The sequence below is a fragment of the Phyllobates terribilis genome, unplaced genomic scaffold (assembly GCF_046119375.1).
Source record: "Phyllobates terribilis strain yellow unplaced genomic scaffold, ASM4611937v1 Scaffold_5__5_contigs__length_657084704, whole genome shotgun sequence".
Lineage (NCBI taxonomy): Eukaryota > Metazoa > Chordata > Amphibia > Anura > Dendrobatidae > Phyllobates > Phyllobates terribilis.
The window spans coordinates 138,149,726-138,165,461 of NW_027362765.1; the positions used below are offsets into that span (position 1 = coordinate 138,149,726).

Here is a 15,736-nt window from a genome sequence, read left to right on the forward strand (position 1 = left end):
GGAGTCACGGAGGTCCCAGCGTCCAGGGAGAGTGACCTCCAAAGAGAAGGCCCTACCTCCAGGTCAGCAGGCGCAAAGAGAGACAGTAACCAAGCTAGGCCTAGCTCCAGGCAGGTCAGAAGCTTAACAAGTAAAGCCAAGGATCAGGAGGCCCTATACCCGCTCACTGGGGAGAGTCAAAAGTGTGCCCTTCGCATGGAGTACCCTGGACCGTGCCTGCAACACCACCAGTAAAGGTACTGAAGCTTACCCCTGTGTGAGTGTCCGTCTTTCCTCCGGAACTGTCCTGCCGTCTCTCCCCTGCACCACCATCCACTACACCCCACGCTGCCCTGGAGCTAGCTCTACCTGTGGAGAGCCACACCATCCCTGCTGCCGTAACACCAGCTCCAGAGGACTGCTCCACAGCGGCGGCACCCCTTAGCCGCATTCCACAGGTGGCGTCATGAACACTTTAAATCCCTTATAAATATTTCCCCTTTTACTGACCGCCCTGGGTCACGGACCGGGCCAGCTACCGTGATATCCCCCAGCAACCAGAGGCCCGGCTGCCGAGTACCCCACGGCCCCAGGGGGCTAGTCAGTCATAGTATAAAAGGGGGGACGGTATGATGGGAATTTTTTATAGGACAGGACAGTGTGGACACTATGTAACATAAGAGGGATAATGTGGGGATCAATATTAGTGCAGGGAGCACAGTGAGGGGCAATTATTTATTCAGGGGCACAGCATAGAGCGTATATAGGGGCACAGCATAGAGTGTATATAGGGCACAGCATGGATGATTAAATTTATTCAGGAGCATTATAATGATACTGTTATTTTTAAAGGCACCATGTGGGGATGTGCTGCAGAAGAGCGGAGAAGATAGAAGTCTGCACAGAAGGTCTGTGAATGGGAAAAGTCATCCTGGCCCAGATGAAGACTGAAGAATGAGAAGAAATCCAATTAGAGAAGATGTTAAGTATAAGGTACCTACATATAAGGCTGCATTTTCACTGGCTAATTGAATTTCCATCTTTAAACTGCCAATCTGCTAGATGAAGTCGACCGACAGTTGTTTATTAGACTGTGTAGACAGGCTGTGATTGCACTTTCATGTGTGCAGAATGATCGGTAACATGATCGTCCTGTGCTCATAAGAAGAATAGCATTGTTTTATGCAGTATATGTTTATACAGGATGATGTGCTGCAGAGATATGCAGAGCATAAAGATCATTTCACCCCACAAACAGACATTTTGCTCGTGCATCGAGCGTTTGACAGCCTCTTTAGAAAGGCTGATCTTCCATTTCCGATTATCAGTCGTAGTGTAATTGCACCTAAAAGAGTATTGATTGGAATGTGGCCAGGGGGCGTAGACAAAATTTGTCCTCCACAATAACAAAATGAACTACTAGCTGTTACCACACATTTTTTATACAGGCCAGTTGGATACTATTACAGGTAGCGTATAGCTTCAGGGGTGCGGTTTACAGAGGAAGAGGAACAGAGGTTTTAAATTTTATATGGACAGAACCACAGCAAGCTGTACCTTATCGCGATTTTACCTGTCTATAGAGATGAAACATGGCATGGATAGCGCCATCCATTGAAACCAATATTAGGTTGGAGGAATTCTGCTGGCCTTATGGTGATGTGAGTGCATGCATTATGTTTGTCTCTTTGCTATGATGTTGAAAATATATCTTCCATAAATATCGGATTGATGCAAAGCCCAATACTCAGCACTGACCATTGGCTCCAAAAGGTCTGGGAGTCATGCTTTCATCAGAGGAAGCTTATGCCTGGGAAGTGTACTTCCCTGCCTCTGCATAAATGAATCTCAGTCTTGGTGTCTTTTTCCCAGAGCAAAACTCTTTTCATTATCTGTTCACTGCAGGAGGCCTCTACTTCAATGCAAGTTGAAGTGTTAGTTCTTTCTCACTTCCCCAGTAATAATTAGTTTCTCTCTTCCCAGCTATAATTAATCCCATATGTTCAATGTGAGGGTGATATGTGTTTTATGGATTATAATTTTTCTCTATGACATCTCCCCTTTTTAGAGGTGTCATGGGAGACTGATTTACAGATCGTCTTCCAAGCCCACCTTACGGCACAACCTCCCTGGATCCCACAATACCCTCTCCTTTTTGGACTTTTTGAGATGGGCTTCTCCGTAAGTTCACGCAGCGCCTCAAGACTGGCATCTATGGGTAGTGCAGTCTGAAACTCCTGACAAGTGGTAGCCAGAGGCAACGTTAAGGCCCCAACCTCATAGGAACCCTCTGGGACCTGCCCTGGGTCAGTAACTGGTTTTGTTATCCCTTTGGACGATGAGGGTCCAGAAGGCAGCATGTTACCTGCGTTCTGGGCACTCTAACTACAGGTGACAGAGGCTATGTAGTCTGTCTCCCCCGGGAATAAGAACACTTTTCATGACCTTGAGAAGCTGTGAGTAACCCTTTCACCTCACCCTGACAGACTGGGGATACTACTTTCCCACCATGCTGACAGACTGTGGGCACCACTTTCCCACCATCCCGACAAGCTGAGGGTAACACTTTCCCACCAACCTGACAGGCTGTGGATAAGGCTATGTGCCCGCGATGCAGAATTGCTCCAGATTTTTCCTGAGCGTTTCTGCATCTCCCTGGCAGAAAAAAACGCATGCGGATTGTACATGCGGATTGTACATGCGTTTTTCCTGCCAGGGACATGCGGATATGAAGCGTTCTTCACATGCATTTCCGCATGCGGGTTGACAAGCGCTTTCCAAGCGATTTTAGCATCACTTGGAAAGTGCTTGTCAACTTGGTCACACTATATAAATCCATACAAACGTCATGGAGAGAATGTAAAAAAATAAAAAATAAATCTATACTTACCTTCCGATGGCCCCCGCAGTCTTGCTTCGCTCGGTGCTGACTGCCAGCAGATCGCGGTACACTGCACTGAAGGACCTGCCGACGTCAGCGTCGCGTGACCCGTCACATGACTATGACGTCAGCGCAGGTCCTTCAGTCCATCGCTAGCTGCCGGCATGGGAGGACGAGCGCACCGGGGGGCCGTCAGAAGGTAAGTATCATATTAATTTTTGATTTTATTCTTTTTTTTACAGTTTTCTATGGTACCCGGGTCGGGAGGAGAGTCTCCTCTCCTCTAGACCTGGGTACCATCTGCACATTGAAACACATGGATTCCGCAAGTCCTTATCTAGTGAAGCGGAATTCATGCGTTCTAATGCAAGTCAATGGCGGCGAAAACGCAGCGCTTCCACAAAATAATTGGTAGTGCTGCGTTTTTTCCGCAATGATAATCCGCAGCGGAAATTTCCGTAGCGTGTGCACAGCACATGCGGATTATCATTGGGGAACATAGCAGACCTTCTACCATGCGTTTTTTAAGCGGTTCTGCAGCGTTTTTGCCGCTGCGAAAACGCTTAAAAAACGCATTGTGGGCACACAGCCTTACACTTTCCCACCACCCTGACAGGCTGTGGATAACAATTTCCCACCACCCTGACAGGCTATGGGTTCAACTTTCCCATCACCCTGGCAGGCAGTGGGTAACACTTTCCCCTCACCCTGACAGGTCGTGGATAAAACCTTCCCTGCCTCCCCTGTTAACTCAGTAGCAGTGCTAATCATGGAGCAGCTAACACTGGCCATGTCACAGTCTGTCGTGACACTGGTCAGCTGACCCCGACCACCTTCTTTATGATCCCCGTGCCTGTCCCTATCCTCCCCTAATACCTCAGGAACAGTGCTAATCATGGGGCAGCTACCACTGGCCATGTCACAGTCTGTGGCCCTGGTTAGCTGCACAGGACCACCTGCTTTCATGGTCACTGTGCCTGTTCCCATCGCCTTTAGCACTGATGCTTGCTCCTTTTAGAAGATGCTCATCAGCATCACCCAGCAGCATGACATGACTAAGTTCAACTGTACCACAGAACATATCATCGTGCACGACATTCACACCCAATTTATCGACATTTGAATCATATGAAGGGCCAGATCTTCAAGGGTTGTCAGGAACATATTGAGCGACCAAAGGTCACAGATCAGTCCCCAATAAAACATTTGTGGGTAGGTTCTCGGACACCCCCACTTACCCTTACCCCCTCCTGGCACCCCAGTCTAGAAAAACCCGGGCCATCAGCAAAGGTTGGCGGACACCCCCAAACCCAGTGACAGTCAGGGTCTTCCTAGGTATAAGTTCTTCAGGGAACACAAATTCAGGACGGATGAGAGTTCGTTCTGCATCAGTGTCCTTGAGCCCCACAGCGACGATGTCGCCCACAGTAACCAGTTAAAAGTTTCACGGCCCTCCCAACCACCTCACCCACAAAAAGGACTGCTGCAGTAGGCCGCTGGGCTCTGGATGTGGAGTTATCCTTCTGCCTCTCCGGGTCCAACACGAACTGTCGCACCTCCACAAGGCAAAGAGGAAGAAATTGGTTCTTTACCATCTGGTACTTCAATTCCTCGAAGGAGGTAACTTGTAGTCCCTGGACCCACTGCTCGAACTTAGTTCTGAGCCTATTCACCACATCGCCGTAGCTGTCATGAGGTCCACTTTTGGAGAGTCCGGAACTTTTTTCGGTACACTTCAGGAGTCAGCTGATACTTCCTTATCAGGGCCTGTTTGATGGCCTCATAGTTTCCATCATGTTCTTGAGGGAGAGCCGTGAACACCTCCAGATCTTTGCCTCATAGCCCTGGGGTTAAATATCAAGCCCACTGGTCATCAGGCACCTGGTACTGTCTGCTGGCCTTTTCAAGCCCCCTCAAAAATATGTCTAGATCCACATCCTTGTGCATGAAAGGAATTTGCTCGGGACAAGGTTTAAAGGTTTTGATATTACTGGACTCACTGTTCTGTGGGGTAGATTGTTCCTTCTGGAGTCGGATTAATTCCAGCTGGTGCTCTTGCTCGTCTTGTCACTCAGCAGCCTCTTGCTTGGCCTGGGTCTGGTGCTCGGCTTTCTCAGACTGTCACTCGGCTCTCTCAGCCTGTCGCTCAGCAAACTCATGCTCTTCTTTGCATTCTTGTAGCACAAACTACATCCGCATTTGAGGGTTACATTCTCCCAGTTGCTGCAGAATGAGAGGCAAGCAAGAGTCCATTCACTCTGGGAGCTATGGTTGCTACTGATCCCCTCTGAGTCGGACAGTTTTAGAACCAGATCCGCAACTGGGCATCCTGGTGGTGCCACATCTCTTTGGTCTTGTTTTACCCATCGAGACCTCGATCCTCACACAAACAGATAGATCAGCACAACCTTCTCGTGCTTCTTATAAGCAGCTGCCATCTTAGCAGTCACTCACCAAATAAAAGATAGAACAGAAAAACAAGAGAGGGGTGTAATTGCAACACTGAGTCTGATCCTCAAAGCGCTGCAAAGAATCCTCACAGGGACCGTGCATGTTTTTAGTGACAGGAATGATTGCTCACCCCAGATCACTAATGTTCTGTGACATCCCACCGCTTGCCACCAATTTGTCAGGGAGGACAAAGGTGGGTTCTCACAGATCCCACCACCATTACCAGTTTGTCAGGAGACGCAACTCCGATGCCTCCAATCATCAGGGCAATAACCCAATTGACTGATGAGTGATGGACGCGTTCAATAGAGCATGCCACAGTCCCATATGGCGCCTTTTTGCAGATCTTTAAACATTGATCTGTGATAATTCTATAATACTCATAAAAACTGTCTGTGATGACAAAAATGTCCACCCTTACTTCCTGTCAGTTAATGGTTTCATGCCTCCCTTAATGTATAATTCTTAATACTTTCCTATAATTGGTTATGTTTTCTTTAATCAGAGACAAATCCAGTAGAAAATATGATATTTATTTCTTTACAACCTAAGAGCAGTAAAAGTTAATTCTTTACTGAGAATTACAGAACACACAATATACAGACCTCTTCTAGAATACAACAGAAAGACAGCGATGGAAGAGTCCGAGTGATGTCCCGGTCCTATAAAACCCATAGTTATTAATGACTTACAGAACATTGTAAATTTCCAGGAATCAGTCAAATGTACACTAATAATTTACACAGTGCATTCATTGGGGGAAATAAATTACTGAGAATATCACATATCTACATGTAAGATGTGGGCAGTGGTATCGTGCAAGGTACCCCACAAATCGCTAATGCTATCCTATAAGGCTCACCTAAATGCCCCTCCACATTATATCAATTCTGCATGTAATGAACTCTTGCAAAAACAACAATGTATGTTATACATAATTCCGTTTTATCAAAAAAGGGCAGTGAAATCGTTCTATTATATATAACTTTAGGCAGTGGTTGTTTGGCAGGTAGTAGGTATAAAGCTGAACCTATTCCAATAAGCACATTAGTCTGCAAGCCATTGAAAATCCACAACCTTCTCCACATTACAGTACCCAAAACAACCTGCGGTGGTGCTAATGAGGGATTTTTATTCAGTGCGACAATTTGTACTCTTGAGCTCCGCCTGTGGATGGAAAAAATTACTACACTATTTAAAACAAAAATGTAAAAAACTGCATTTTTCAATGCAAAGACTACATTTGGGAAGGCAGTTCACAGTATAAAGCATAAATAACTGTTTATCTAGGGTAAATGATATATAATTTGCCATGCACAAATATGAAAAGACAAAGAAAACAGGGAGCACTGTATTATTCTCTCCTTTAAATTGGTAGGGCAGGATTAGAAAAAAGGGTCTGCATTTTTCTTTTACATAAATGGAGCCATTTTTGTCACTGGGTTGTGTCTGGTTTTGCATCTCCTCTTTCAACTCATTTGGATAAACTGCAGTACCAGAAGCAGCCCATGGGCAGGAGTGGCACTGTTTCAGCAAAAAAACATAAAAAACTAACAGACCTTTTTTTTCAAATCTTTGTCAACATCTTTAAGGAAAATCCCCTTAACTGAATTGTTGGTCCTTTAATGGATATAAAACACAAGGATATATAAAGTAGAAGGCTTAAAATATATACACACCTGCAAGGACACATGTACTTTGGGCTAAAACGTTTTGCTAGTGGGTTTCATTATACATTTTTCACAATTTGGCTTTTACAGGCTTCTTCTTTTCCTGTATATTGCTTATCGTTGAATTAGTTAACTGAGAATCTATCAGTAAGCTAATTCTTATGGGGAGTTTGTACCTCTTTTATCTGTATTTTTCTGAGCTCCTCTCAGCTGATTTATGACCTCACCCAAGTTCAGCACAACTTTGTTATTGTCTATAAACATAAATCAGCACAGAGGAGTTAAAAAAATAAAAACAAATAAAAGTTATAAACTCTCCATCAGAACAAGCTCACTGACATATTCTCAGTTAACTCATTCTGCAGTCAGCAATCTGCAGGGAAACAAAGAGCCTGTAAAAGCCAAACAGTACAACATTTTGAATTAATCCGATTGGAAAAGTATGTTTTAGCCCAAAATACATGCATTTACATAAAAAAAAGTCCCCAAATGTGACCATATCCTTTAAGCTCAGCATGGCGGCTGTTCTGCTAGCCAATCCAATGTAGGTGGTCCGAAGAGGAACTTGTTGCCTCGAAGACATCACTTGAGCTTAACCATAAAATGGCCAACTTCACAGCATGTAAGCAAAATATTCACTTTACAACAAAAAAAATCACTAAGTACACGAAACAAATACAACATACCGCATCTATATTACTGAATACGTCCATGTATAAAAGTTTCCAGAAGCTAAGGTACAAAAAAAGTTAAATCCAAAAAAACATAAAACTATACAAAAATATCACTTTCTAAAGGCAGACGGGAGGAGCCGTATGGCAACCATGACTGCCCGATCTCTAGTTTTGGCCAGGCAGAGTACAGGGCAGTTTTTTGGGTTCCAGCCTATAAGTCCATATCTTTTTTTATATTATTCCTATCACTTGCATGAAGTTACATTGCCTCCTGTTTGGTGATGGTAGGTTGTGGAATGGAAGTCGGCTGTTTGGATACGGCAGTGATCGCTCCGTGCACAATTTTATACTGCTCGGCCCCCGAGCCTGCTGGTGGGGATGGTTGTGGCGTTTCTGGGGTTGCTGCAAAAATAATAAAATATAAAAAAAATTACTATCATTAAAAATGGCTGCAGATATTCAGAAATGAAGTCTTAGAATTGATAACATACAGAATACTTACACATCTGTCCATTGTGGAGTTGGGCAGGTATACTGTTGTTGGCTACTATGACGTTCGTCGCTAAATGCTCCTGAACAAGATGGGGGTGAAGCGAGTGATGCGAGTGGGGGGCTTCATTTGCGGAACCTGTGTATAACAAAATGAAGGTTTGATCTCATATATACATTTCCGCTAGTCTTATCTACCTACCTGTATTGCTGTGCTATGGGGAGTGATGATGATGCTTAGAAGTATACAGTCAAAAAGATTTCCTGTTGGTGCAGCAGGGCCGGCAACAGCACTACGCTATTCTTGCCAACTTTCTTCAGGTGGCCTCCAGTAAAGCTATTATTGGCACAAGCCATGCTCCTTTGCATATCACTCTCCTCTATACCATAACCCAAAAGGCATAAAGTCCTCTCTCATTATAATGCTAGGTCAGAAAAAAAATTCTGGAAAGGCTAGGGTCACACCAGCGTATTTTCTCTCACATGAGAAAATCGGATCACAGTGTGATCCAATTTTCTCAGATGTGGAGAAGATGGAAAAATATTTCTCCATCTTCTCCATTCTGTCATCCCGTGAATATCGGACTGCACTCAGATGTCATCCGAGTGCAGCCTGAATTTTTTCCACAGACTCATTGACTAGCATGGCTGAGTGCGATCTGATAATCGGATCCATCTCGGACATGCTACGATTTTTTTTCCTTTAAACTGTTGATCAGTTTTGGAATGTTTCTGTAGAACACAGGATATTTTCCAACTCTTTCTTTAGTCTGGGAGGTCTCCGTTTTTCTAGGAGCCTCCCGGATGTTCCAGGAGAGTTCGCAAGTATGCAGAAGGCAAATGTAGATGGGTATCAGGGCCCATTGAGCTTGAGGGAGGGCAGGGCCAACAGCAATTTTGGGTAAGAATGCTCTATGCTGGTCAAACCAAGAGTAGGTAGATATGGGACCCACTATGATTTTGTTGCTCAAGGGCTAGGTGACAAACAACATGGTCACCATGAGAGTTCTCATATTATTCCACACTAGTGCTTAGTTATATGCAGAGAATCCCTAGTGATATAGGAAAAGGTATCTTGCAATAAAGTTGGCATAAAAAACATATATCTGACAACGCCTAAACATGTACATGCAACCATATTAGTTGTCACTCAGCTTTCCCAAGACCGAGAATACCCTTTTAGATCTGCCCTCCTTGCTGGCACACTGACCTCCTAATAGCATTTCCTGCAGCAGGTTATCAATCTTGGCCATTCCAAAAAGTTTGACGAACTGGATCTGCTCAATCATCTGCCATGTTATGCTCTGCAGAGTCGGCAGCAAGAGGAGCAGCTCCCCGAATCTCCCCCGGGAGTCGTATTGCCGATCATTGATGTAATCTTCCAGGCTCACCTGGACCTGATACCTCATCCTCTTTATTTTTGTGGGATCACTTAATCCTTTGGCATCTGGAAACATAAAAGAGGAGCACATTATGTGATGTATCAGTTTCATATATTGAACGTGGATTTGTGACGAGGCCATACAGGCATTGACCTAAGGCGACAAAAGTATAGGTCAGAGCTCTGTTTTTCTGATCCAGTGCACCAACTTCTCTGCATGTCCCCTATATATTTATTTTGCAAGCCCAAGATAGGATGATTGAACTTACCAGGGTCAAAAAATACGATTGCTTTAAGACAAGCATATTCATTATCATCAATCTGTAGGTCCTGGAATGGAAGAACCAACTCATCAAGGATTCTGACCGCCACTCGACCCACTTCAAGCTCTGAACAATTTCTTGGCACCACACGGTCATTACCTGCCACGAAGTAAAGAAGATTTATCATACAGTCCCGACAATGTTAAATGCAAATATCAGAGAATTTAATTTCGGTCAATTTTCACATATGCTTTTGGGAAGAGAAATTGAGGGGAAATCAGTCTCCTTGTGGCTGTTCTCCTGGAGATATGGGATGAATCCTGGGAGTGATGGAGTTAATAGGTGAGAACAACTGCATAGATATGAAGGTCTAAAGACCCCCATACACATTAAACCATTGTTCAGCAGACATCTATCTCTCCCGACTCTCCATGAACATTCAACTTGGACAAGCATTTCTGTGTTTTTTATAAGAAACCTATCTCCATCCAGGAAGAAAGGATTGCCCATTCAAATTCAACAAACTGGATCCTTCTCTAATCCAACACATCTATTGGGGTCCCCACTGCCCCTTGTACACATTAGATGGTTGGCCGATCCAGACAATATTGGTAGGTTTGGCCAATTTTAATTTAATGTGTAGGGGGCCCTTAAGAGTGAAACCACACAATGGGGTTTGCTGCAAGCATCTGAAGCTCCAACCACTGTGAAGCCCAATGGTTGCACAGTTTGGTTTCAAAATCTTGTGATCATTGGGTGTCAGAGAGTTTTGGACACAACATGTGATCTCACTCACCCTCAAGGGTCATTTAGACGGGCAGATATCCGGTGAACGAGCGTCCATAAGAATGCTTGTTTCCGGTTATTGGCCCATGTAAAGATGCCGCTGATCAACTGACGAACAACCAAAACGCTTGTTTTCAGCTGATCAGATGGTCTGTGCCAGCGTGAAATTACTATAGTTGGCAGCTCATTGCGCAGTGTAAACAGGGGATTGTGCTACCAACAACATGATGCTGTATAGAGACAAAACGATCACATGTGTGAATGGGCCAGTAAACAACTTATACATAGTTGGTCAGCACCAATGGCATAACTTGACGGTCATGAGCCCCAATGCATGAGCCTTCATCTATCACGGATCTTTAACAATATTGGTTTTCTCATATGGGCCAAGGGGACATTTTGATCCTCCTTAGGCTCCAAGGCCTGGGTGTGACTGCAATCACTGAATTACTAAAGTTATGCCCCTGGTCAGCGCTTGTCAAGAAGCCTTTATCTGGTAAAATGGAGATTTAGTTACTTTAGTGACTTTTTTCTTGGAAATATCAGTTAATGGCTGGGGGAAAAGGGACCATTGAAGTTACAGAGAGACTATGAAGAACATCTCTAGCTCTGATGGGTTCAGCATGTCTTTAAATTACACATGTATATGGTCACTTTTACAAATGGTTACATGTATATGGTCACTTTTACAAATGGTTACATGTATATGGTCACTTTTACAAATCTCTTTGTCCCCCGGATGACAAATTTGTCAATTTACTCTGCTCTCTGCTCCGTTCTCGGGTTCCAGAACCCCATTCTTGAGATTGCTGATGGGGCCCTGTCGTCAGAACCTCAGCGATCAGAAAGTTATTCCCTATACTAGTGATGGGGGGGACAACCTGATTTTTTGGGGAAGTGGTATTGATGGGGTTAAGAGGAGCAGTTAATAAATAAAATAGCTATTCATAATATAAAGCCGTCTTTCCTTCATAAAATCTGTGTAATCTCAGGCCCTTGTTTTCCTGGCCTCATGTAGATTTCTTTATGAGTCTGGCCTATTTGATGGTGAGTGGGTTGCTTATCAGTGCAGGGTCACTAATGTTTAACACATAATGATACCGTATATTATCTGGGGGTGTTGCAGCTTTTGCTATCTTAATGACATGCCATAAACATGATGTCAATAGCTCGGTATTTGTCACAAACAATCACCTGGAGACCGAAGTGGTCAGGTGGGTGTAAGGGGGTATTGTTCAGATCCACTACACCAGGTGGCCCCACTTTCTGAAATCACATTCGTATATATTTGGGGATAGAAGTGTTTTGGGATCATGCTTCACACACTGCCTATAACAGATCCCAGGATGCAAGCCACACAGTGGAGCACTTAGTGGATTTGGTGCTCAGCTTATGGTAAAAGAAGGGGGCAGGTGACCCACCATACCTACTGTGTATCTAATGTGTGATTGTGACCCACCTAGAAGTAAAATATCTTTGTACATCATTGACCTCTTTGCAGCTCCCAGAAGTAAGTGCTCGCCTGCATGTGCACGTAACAGCGCCACCTAGAAACAAAAAGTTGTAAAGTAAGAAATCATGCTCAGACTGACTGGTGTAGATGACAGGACTTGGCATGAAGTCAATCAGTCTGACACCATATGGCTGGAGGGTCATCCCACCTGTGAACAATATGTAGTAGCATTTTTTGTTCAATTCCTTGCCCCATCTTGTGTGAGTTGTTTCTTAACCAGGATTTAATAAAGGTGGCCATCAACAGAAGAAGTTAAAAAATGAATCGGAGCAGCTGGATCTCTCACTCTGTTAACCATTATTACTGTCTACAAGTTAAACATCAAAGGTTCTTGAGGACACAGAGGTTAACGAATGGATGGGTCAAGGGCTGGATGAATCCTTTGAAGGACAGGACTGAATAATTAGTGTCAGCCGTACAGTGTGATTATCATTAGGATCATTTATGGCAGGAAGGTTTCTTTCAGGCACAAAATAACCAGCGATTATCATGTTAAAAAATTTTATTTTTTTTTTTAAAAGATTAAAGAAAACATATGAAGCACTAAGGTTTAGATAATGGATTTGGAGTCCTAGTACCATTGGCAAGCTCGGTGGTGTTTGTGATGGACTCGGCTTAAGTCTAGGAAAATGACCTAGTCGTTGGCAGATCTGGGGTCTTTCCCCATGAACAGAATAAAGCTGGTGATCTGAGAACATAAATGGTAAATTATCCCACAAGTGGTGATCTGGGAATCTAGGATGCCTGGCTGGAACAGGACTGCTGCGCCAGAGCTCTGCATCGGAGCTCTGTGCGGCGGTATGTATCTCCCATATCCAATTGCCAGAAATCAGCACTTAGTTGAATAGTATGTGAACCCACCTGGTCATCTAGTGGAAGCTCACAGAATGCTGGGATGTATTTGGCCCATTCCACGAGAACCAGAAGCTGTTGTTTCATAGAATCGCAGACGTCTGTGATACTGGCGATCTTCTTCCCTCTGATATCTGTGTTTAACATGGCAACCGATGATGTTATCTGTAATTGAAGGACAGTGACTGTCTTATTGTGTGCCAATGTCTGTCTATCTATCTACAGTATCTATCCTTCTAATATCTATCCAATTAAGGACAGATGCTCACGAGCATATTTTTGGTACAAGTGCGATCCGATAAAGCGTGGGATCGCACTTGGACCAATGCGACTATGGGACTGTATGCACGTCCGATTTTTTCCTGAGTGCAGCTCTATTTTCCCACGCTGACACAATGGAGAAGATGGAGAAATTATTTTCTCCATCATCCGAGAGAATCAGATCACACTATGATCATACTCTGATCAGAGTTTGATCAAAGTATCATTTGTATAATCATCTCGATTCTCTCAGATCAGAGAATCTACGGTCCTGTGCACCTGCCCTTACACATATCAATCTATGTATAGATCTATCTTTATAGACATGTTAGTATTAGTAAAGGTCCGTTTACACTAGCTAATTGGCTACTCGTTTGCTGATCGGTGGTCATTTAATAGCCTGTTTGCACAAGCAGGCCGCACTCCCTATGCTCACTGAACGATCATTCAGTGTGAAGACGCTTCCATTTTTTTGGGCTGTGTGAGTCCTGATGATGTGCTTCTGTGAACAATACGTTTTTGGGCAGCACAGGGGATCAGTGGTTAGCACTGGTCCTAGGTTAAAATCACTGAAGTTTGGAAATTTTCTTTTGTCACCAAGTGTTAATTTATAATATTAAAAAGTTCAGAATTTCAACCAGTAATGAACTGTATATAATAAATACAGAACCTGTTCTCATCTCCCCACTGGTTTGTGCTGTTCAATCAGTGCGCTCAATGACACAGCCTTAAACAAACAGCCTGGAAAAACAACCATTCCTAATCAATAAGCCATGACCCACAAAATGAGGCCTGATCCAGAGGTGGCCGGGTCATTCATTTACTTATCTAAAATCCTGACATTTCCTGTTCACAGAAAGAAAATTGTCTCTATAGAATAAATGTCATTATAATGACTTGTGGTCTGCTAGCTATCAGTAGTAAGAAGGGTACCCCAATGATAAGATGAAGCAGGGAGCAAGTGCTCTATTACCCTGCAGCTCCCCCACAGGAGAAATGATGCATTACACAGTCCTCCTAAATCAATTGGCAGCCTGTATCAAGTACAGACATGTCTGGCCCTCCAGAGAAGGGGACAATCTTTGTATCTACTCTTCACTTTGCTAATATATGAAAGTACTTGAGGAAACTTTTCTATTAAGGCAGACGTTTTTAACAGTGAGTTTTCCAAACCAGATGATCTATGACCTGTGGTCATAAAATCATATAGATTCAGTAGAACTTTGGGGAGTCTTTTCAGTGCCAGAGTGGGGTGCCATGGGCCCACCAGTAACATTGACTTTGAGGGCCCACTGCTCAATCACAAATTTACCTCGGCTTCTATATAATAAACTGGGTAGTTTGTTAAATGACTGATGAGATGCTGCTTCTGTCTGTACAGAGTGAAACAAGTGTATTGTGCCAACTACTGCTCTTATAGTATTGTGGGGGTCACTCCTGGGATTCACCTGTTCCCCTGTGAGCCAGTCCAAGTCTGAGTCTAGGTGTTCTACTTCATACAAGTAATAGGAACCCTGAAATGTAGCCTTATTATGGCTTTGTAAAATGGTCAATCTTAAAGGAGTTGTCTGACATTTTAACATTGATGGCCTATCCTTAGAATAGGTCATCAATGTCTGATCGGTGTAGGTGCAACACGTGGCATCCCTGATGATCACCTGTTGGTGAAGTCCAGAACTGCTCAGATGTGGAGCAGCACAGCACAGCTCTGTCGACGAAATAGTGGCAGCGGCCAGGTACTGCAATCCACTCCCTATAGATTGAAATAGGTGGCGTATGTGCAGTACCCGGCCACAGCTGCTCCACAACTGAGCAGTTCTGGCCACCGTCCACACCAGGAATAACTGATTGGCGGGGGTGTTAGGTGTCAAACCCCCTCCGATCAGACATTGCTGACCCATCCTAAGGATAGGCCATCAATGTTAAAGACCTGGACAGCCTCTACAGCATATGACCAACTCAAACTGCCCCACAGAGATTACCTTCAAGTCAGAATATCATAGCATTCAGTTTCCTACCTGTTGTGATAAGACTTCTGCCTGGATTAGGACATTGATGGACGGCAGGCTGCTATCTTCATAGCTTGACCTCCGCGTGCTTATCCGGTCTCGTTCATTTTGCACGGCTATAATGAAAACACAAGGGTTAATGATGAGACTAGGAGTCTAGTGCAATGGGAAATTATTCTAACTCTGTCAATGAGAAGATGTAGTATCATGGACTCAGTAAGGTGTGAAAGAGGTTAACGAAGCTTGACTGACATAATCTGAGATCAAAGACAGTGGACATCTTATCCTGGGAGTACAGTGATGAGACTGTCCTGCAAGCCTGGTTCCCAATCCTACAGAAAGTTTCTTAATAGTTCTATAGGTAGAAACAATGTCGGACTGGAGTGTAAGGGACCACCAGTAATTACTGATTGTGGCAGCCCACTGTTCTGCTACGTGCAAATATTACATTACTCATTCACAAATTTACCTCTGCTTCTGTGGAATATTACACTGGGCAGTTTGTTAAATGATAAGATGCTGCTTCT

The 15,736-nt window shown here is 43.9% G+C and overlaps 1 protein-coding gene across 2 annotated transcripts in view; it reads right to left on the bottom strand.

Moving 5' to 3' along the window:
• Window positions 1–5,825: 5,825 nt before the first annotated feature.
• Window positions 5,826–15,736, bottom strand: part of HNF4A (hepatocyte nuclear factor 4 alpha) — a 177,278-nt gene continuing 167,367 nt past the window's right edge. For both annotated transcript variants that reach the window (XM_073683066.1, XM_073683065.1), the window contains exons 4-10: window positions 15,219–15,325; window positions 12,949–13,104; window positions 12,034–12,121; window positions 9,795–9,947; window positions 9,355–9,591; window positions 8,158–8,283; window positions 5,826–8,057 (exon numbers count right to left, since the gene is read on the bottom strand). In XM_073683066.1, the coding sequence (XP_073539167.1) occupies window positions 7,915–8,057; window positions 8,158–8,283; window positions 9,355–9,591; window positions 9,795–9,947; window positions 12,034–12,121; window positions 12,949–13,104; window positions 15,219–15,325 (1,010 nt within the window). In that variant the 3' untranslated portion in view covers window positions 5,826–7,914. The remainder of the gene's footprint in view (window positions 8,058–8,157; window positions 8,284–9,354; window positions 9,592–9,794; window positions 9,948–12,033; window positions 12,122–12,948; window positions 13,105–15,218; window positions 15,326–15,736) is intronic.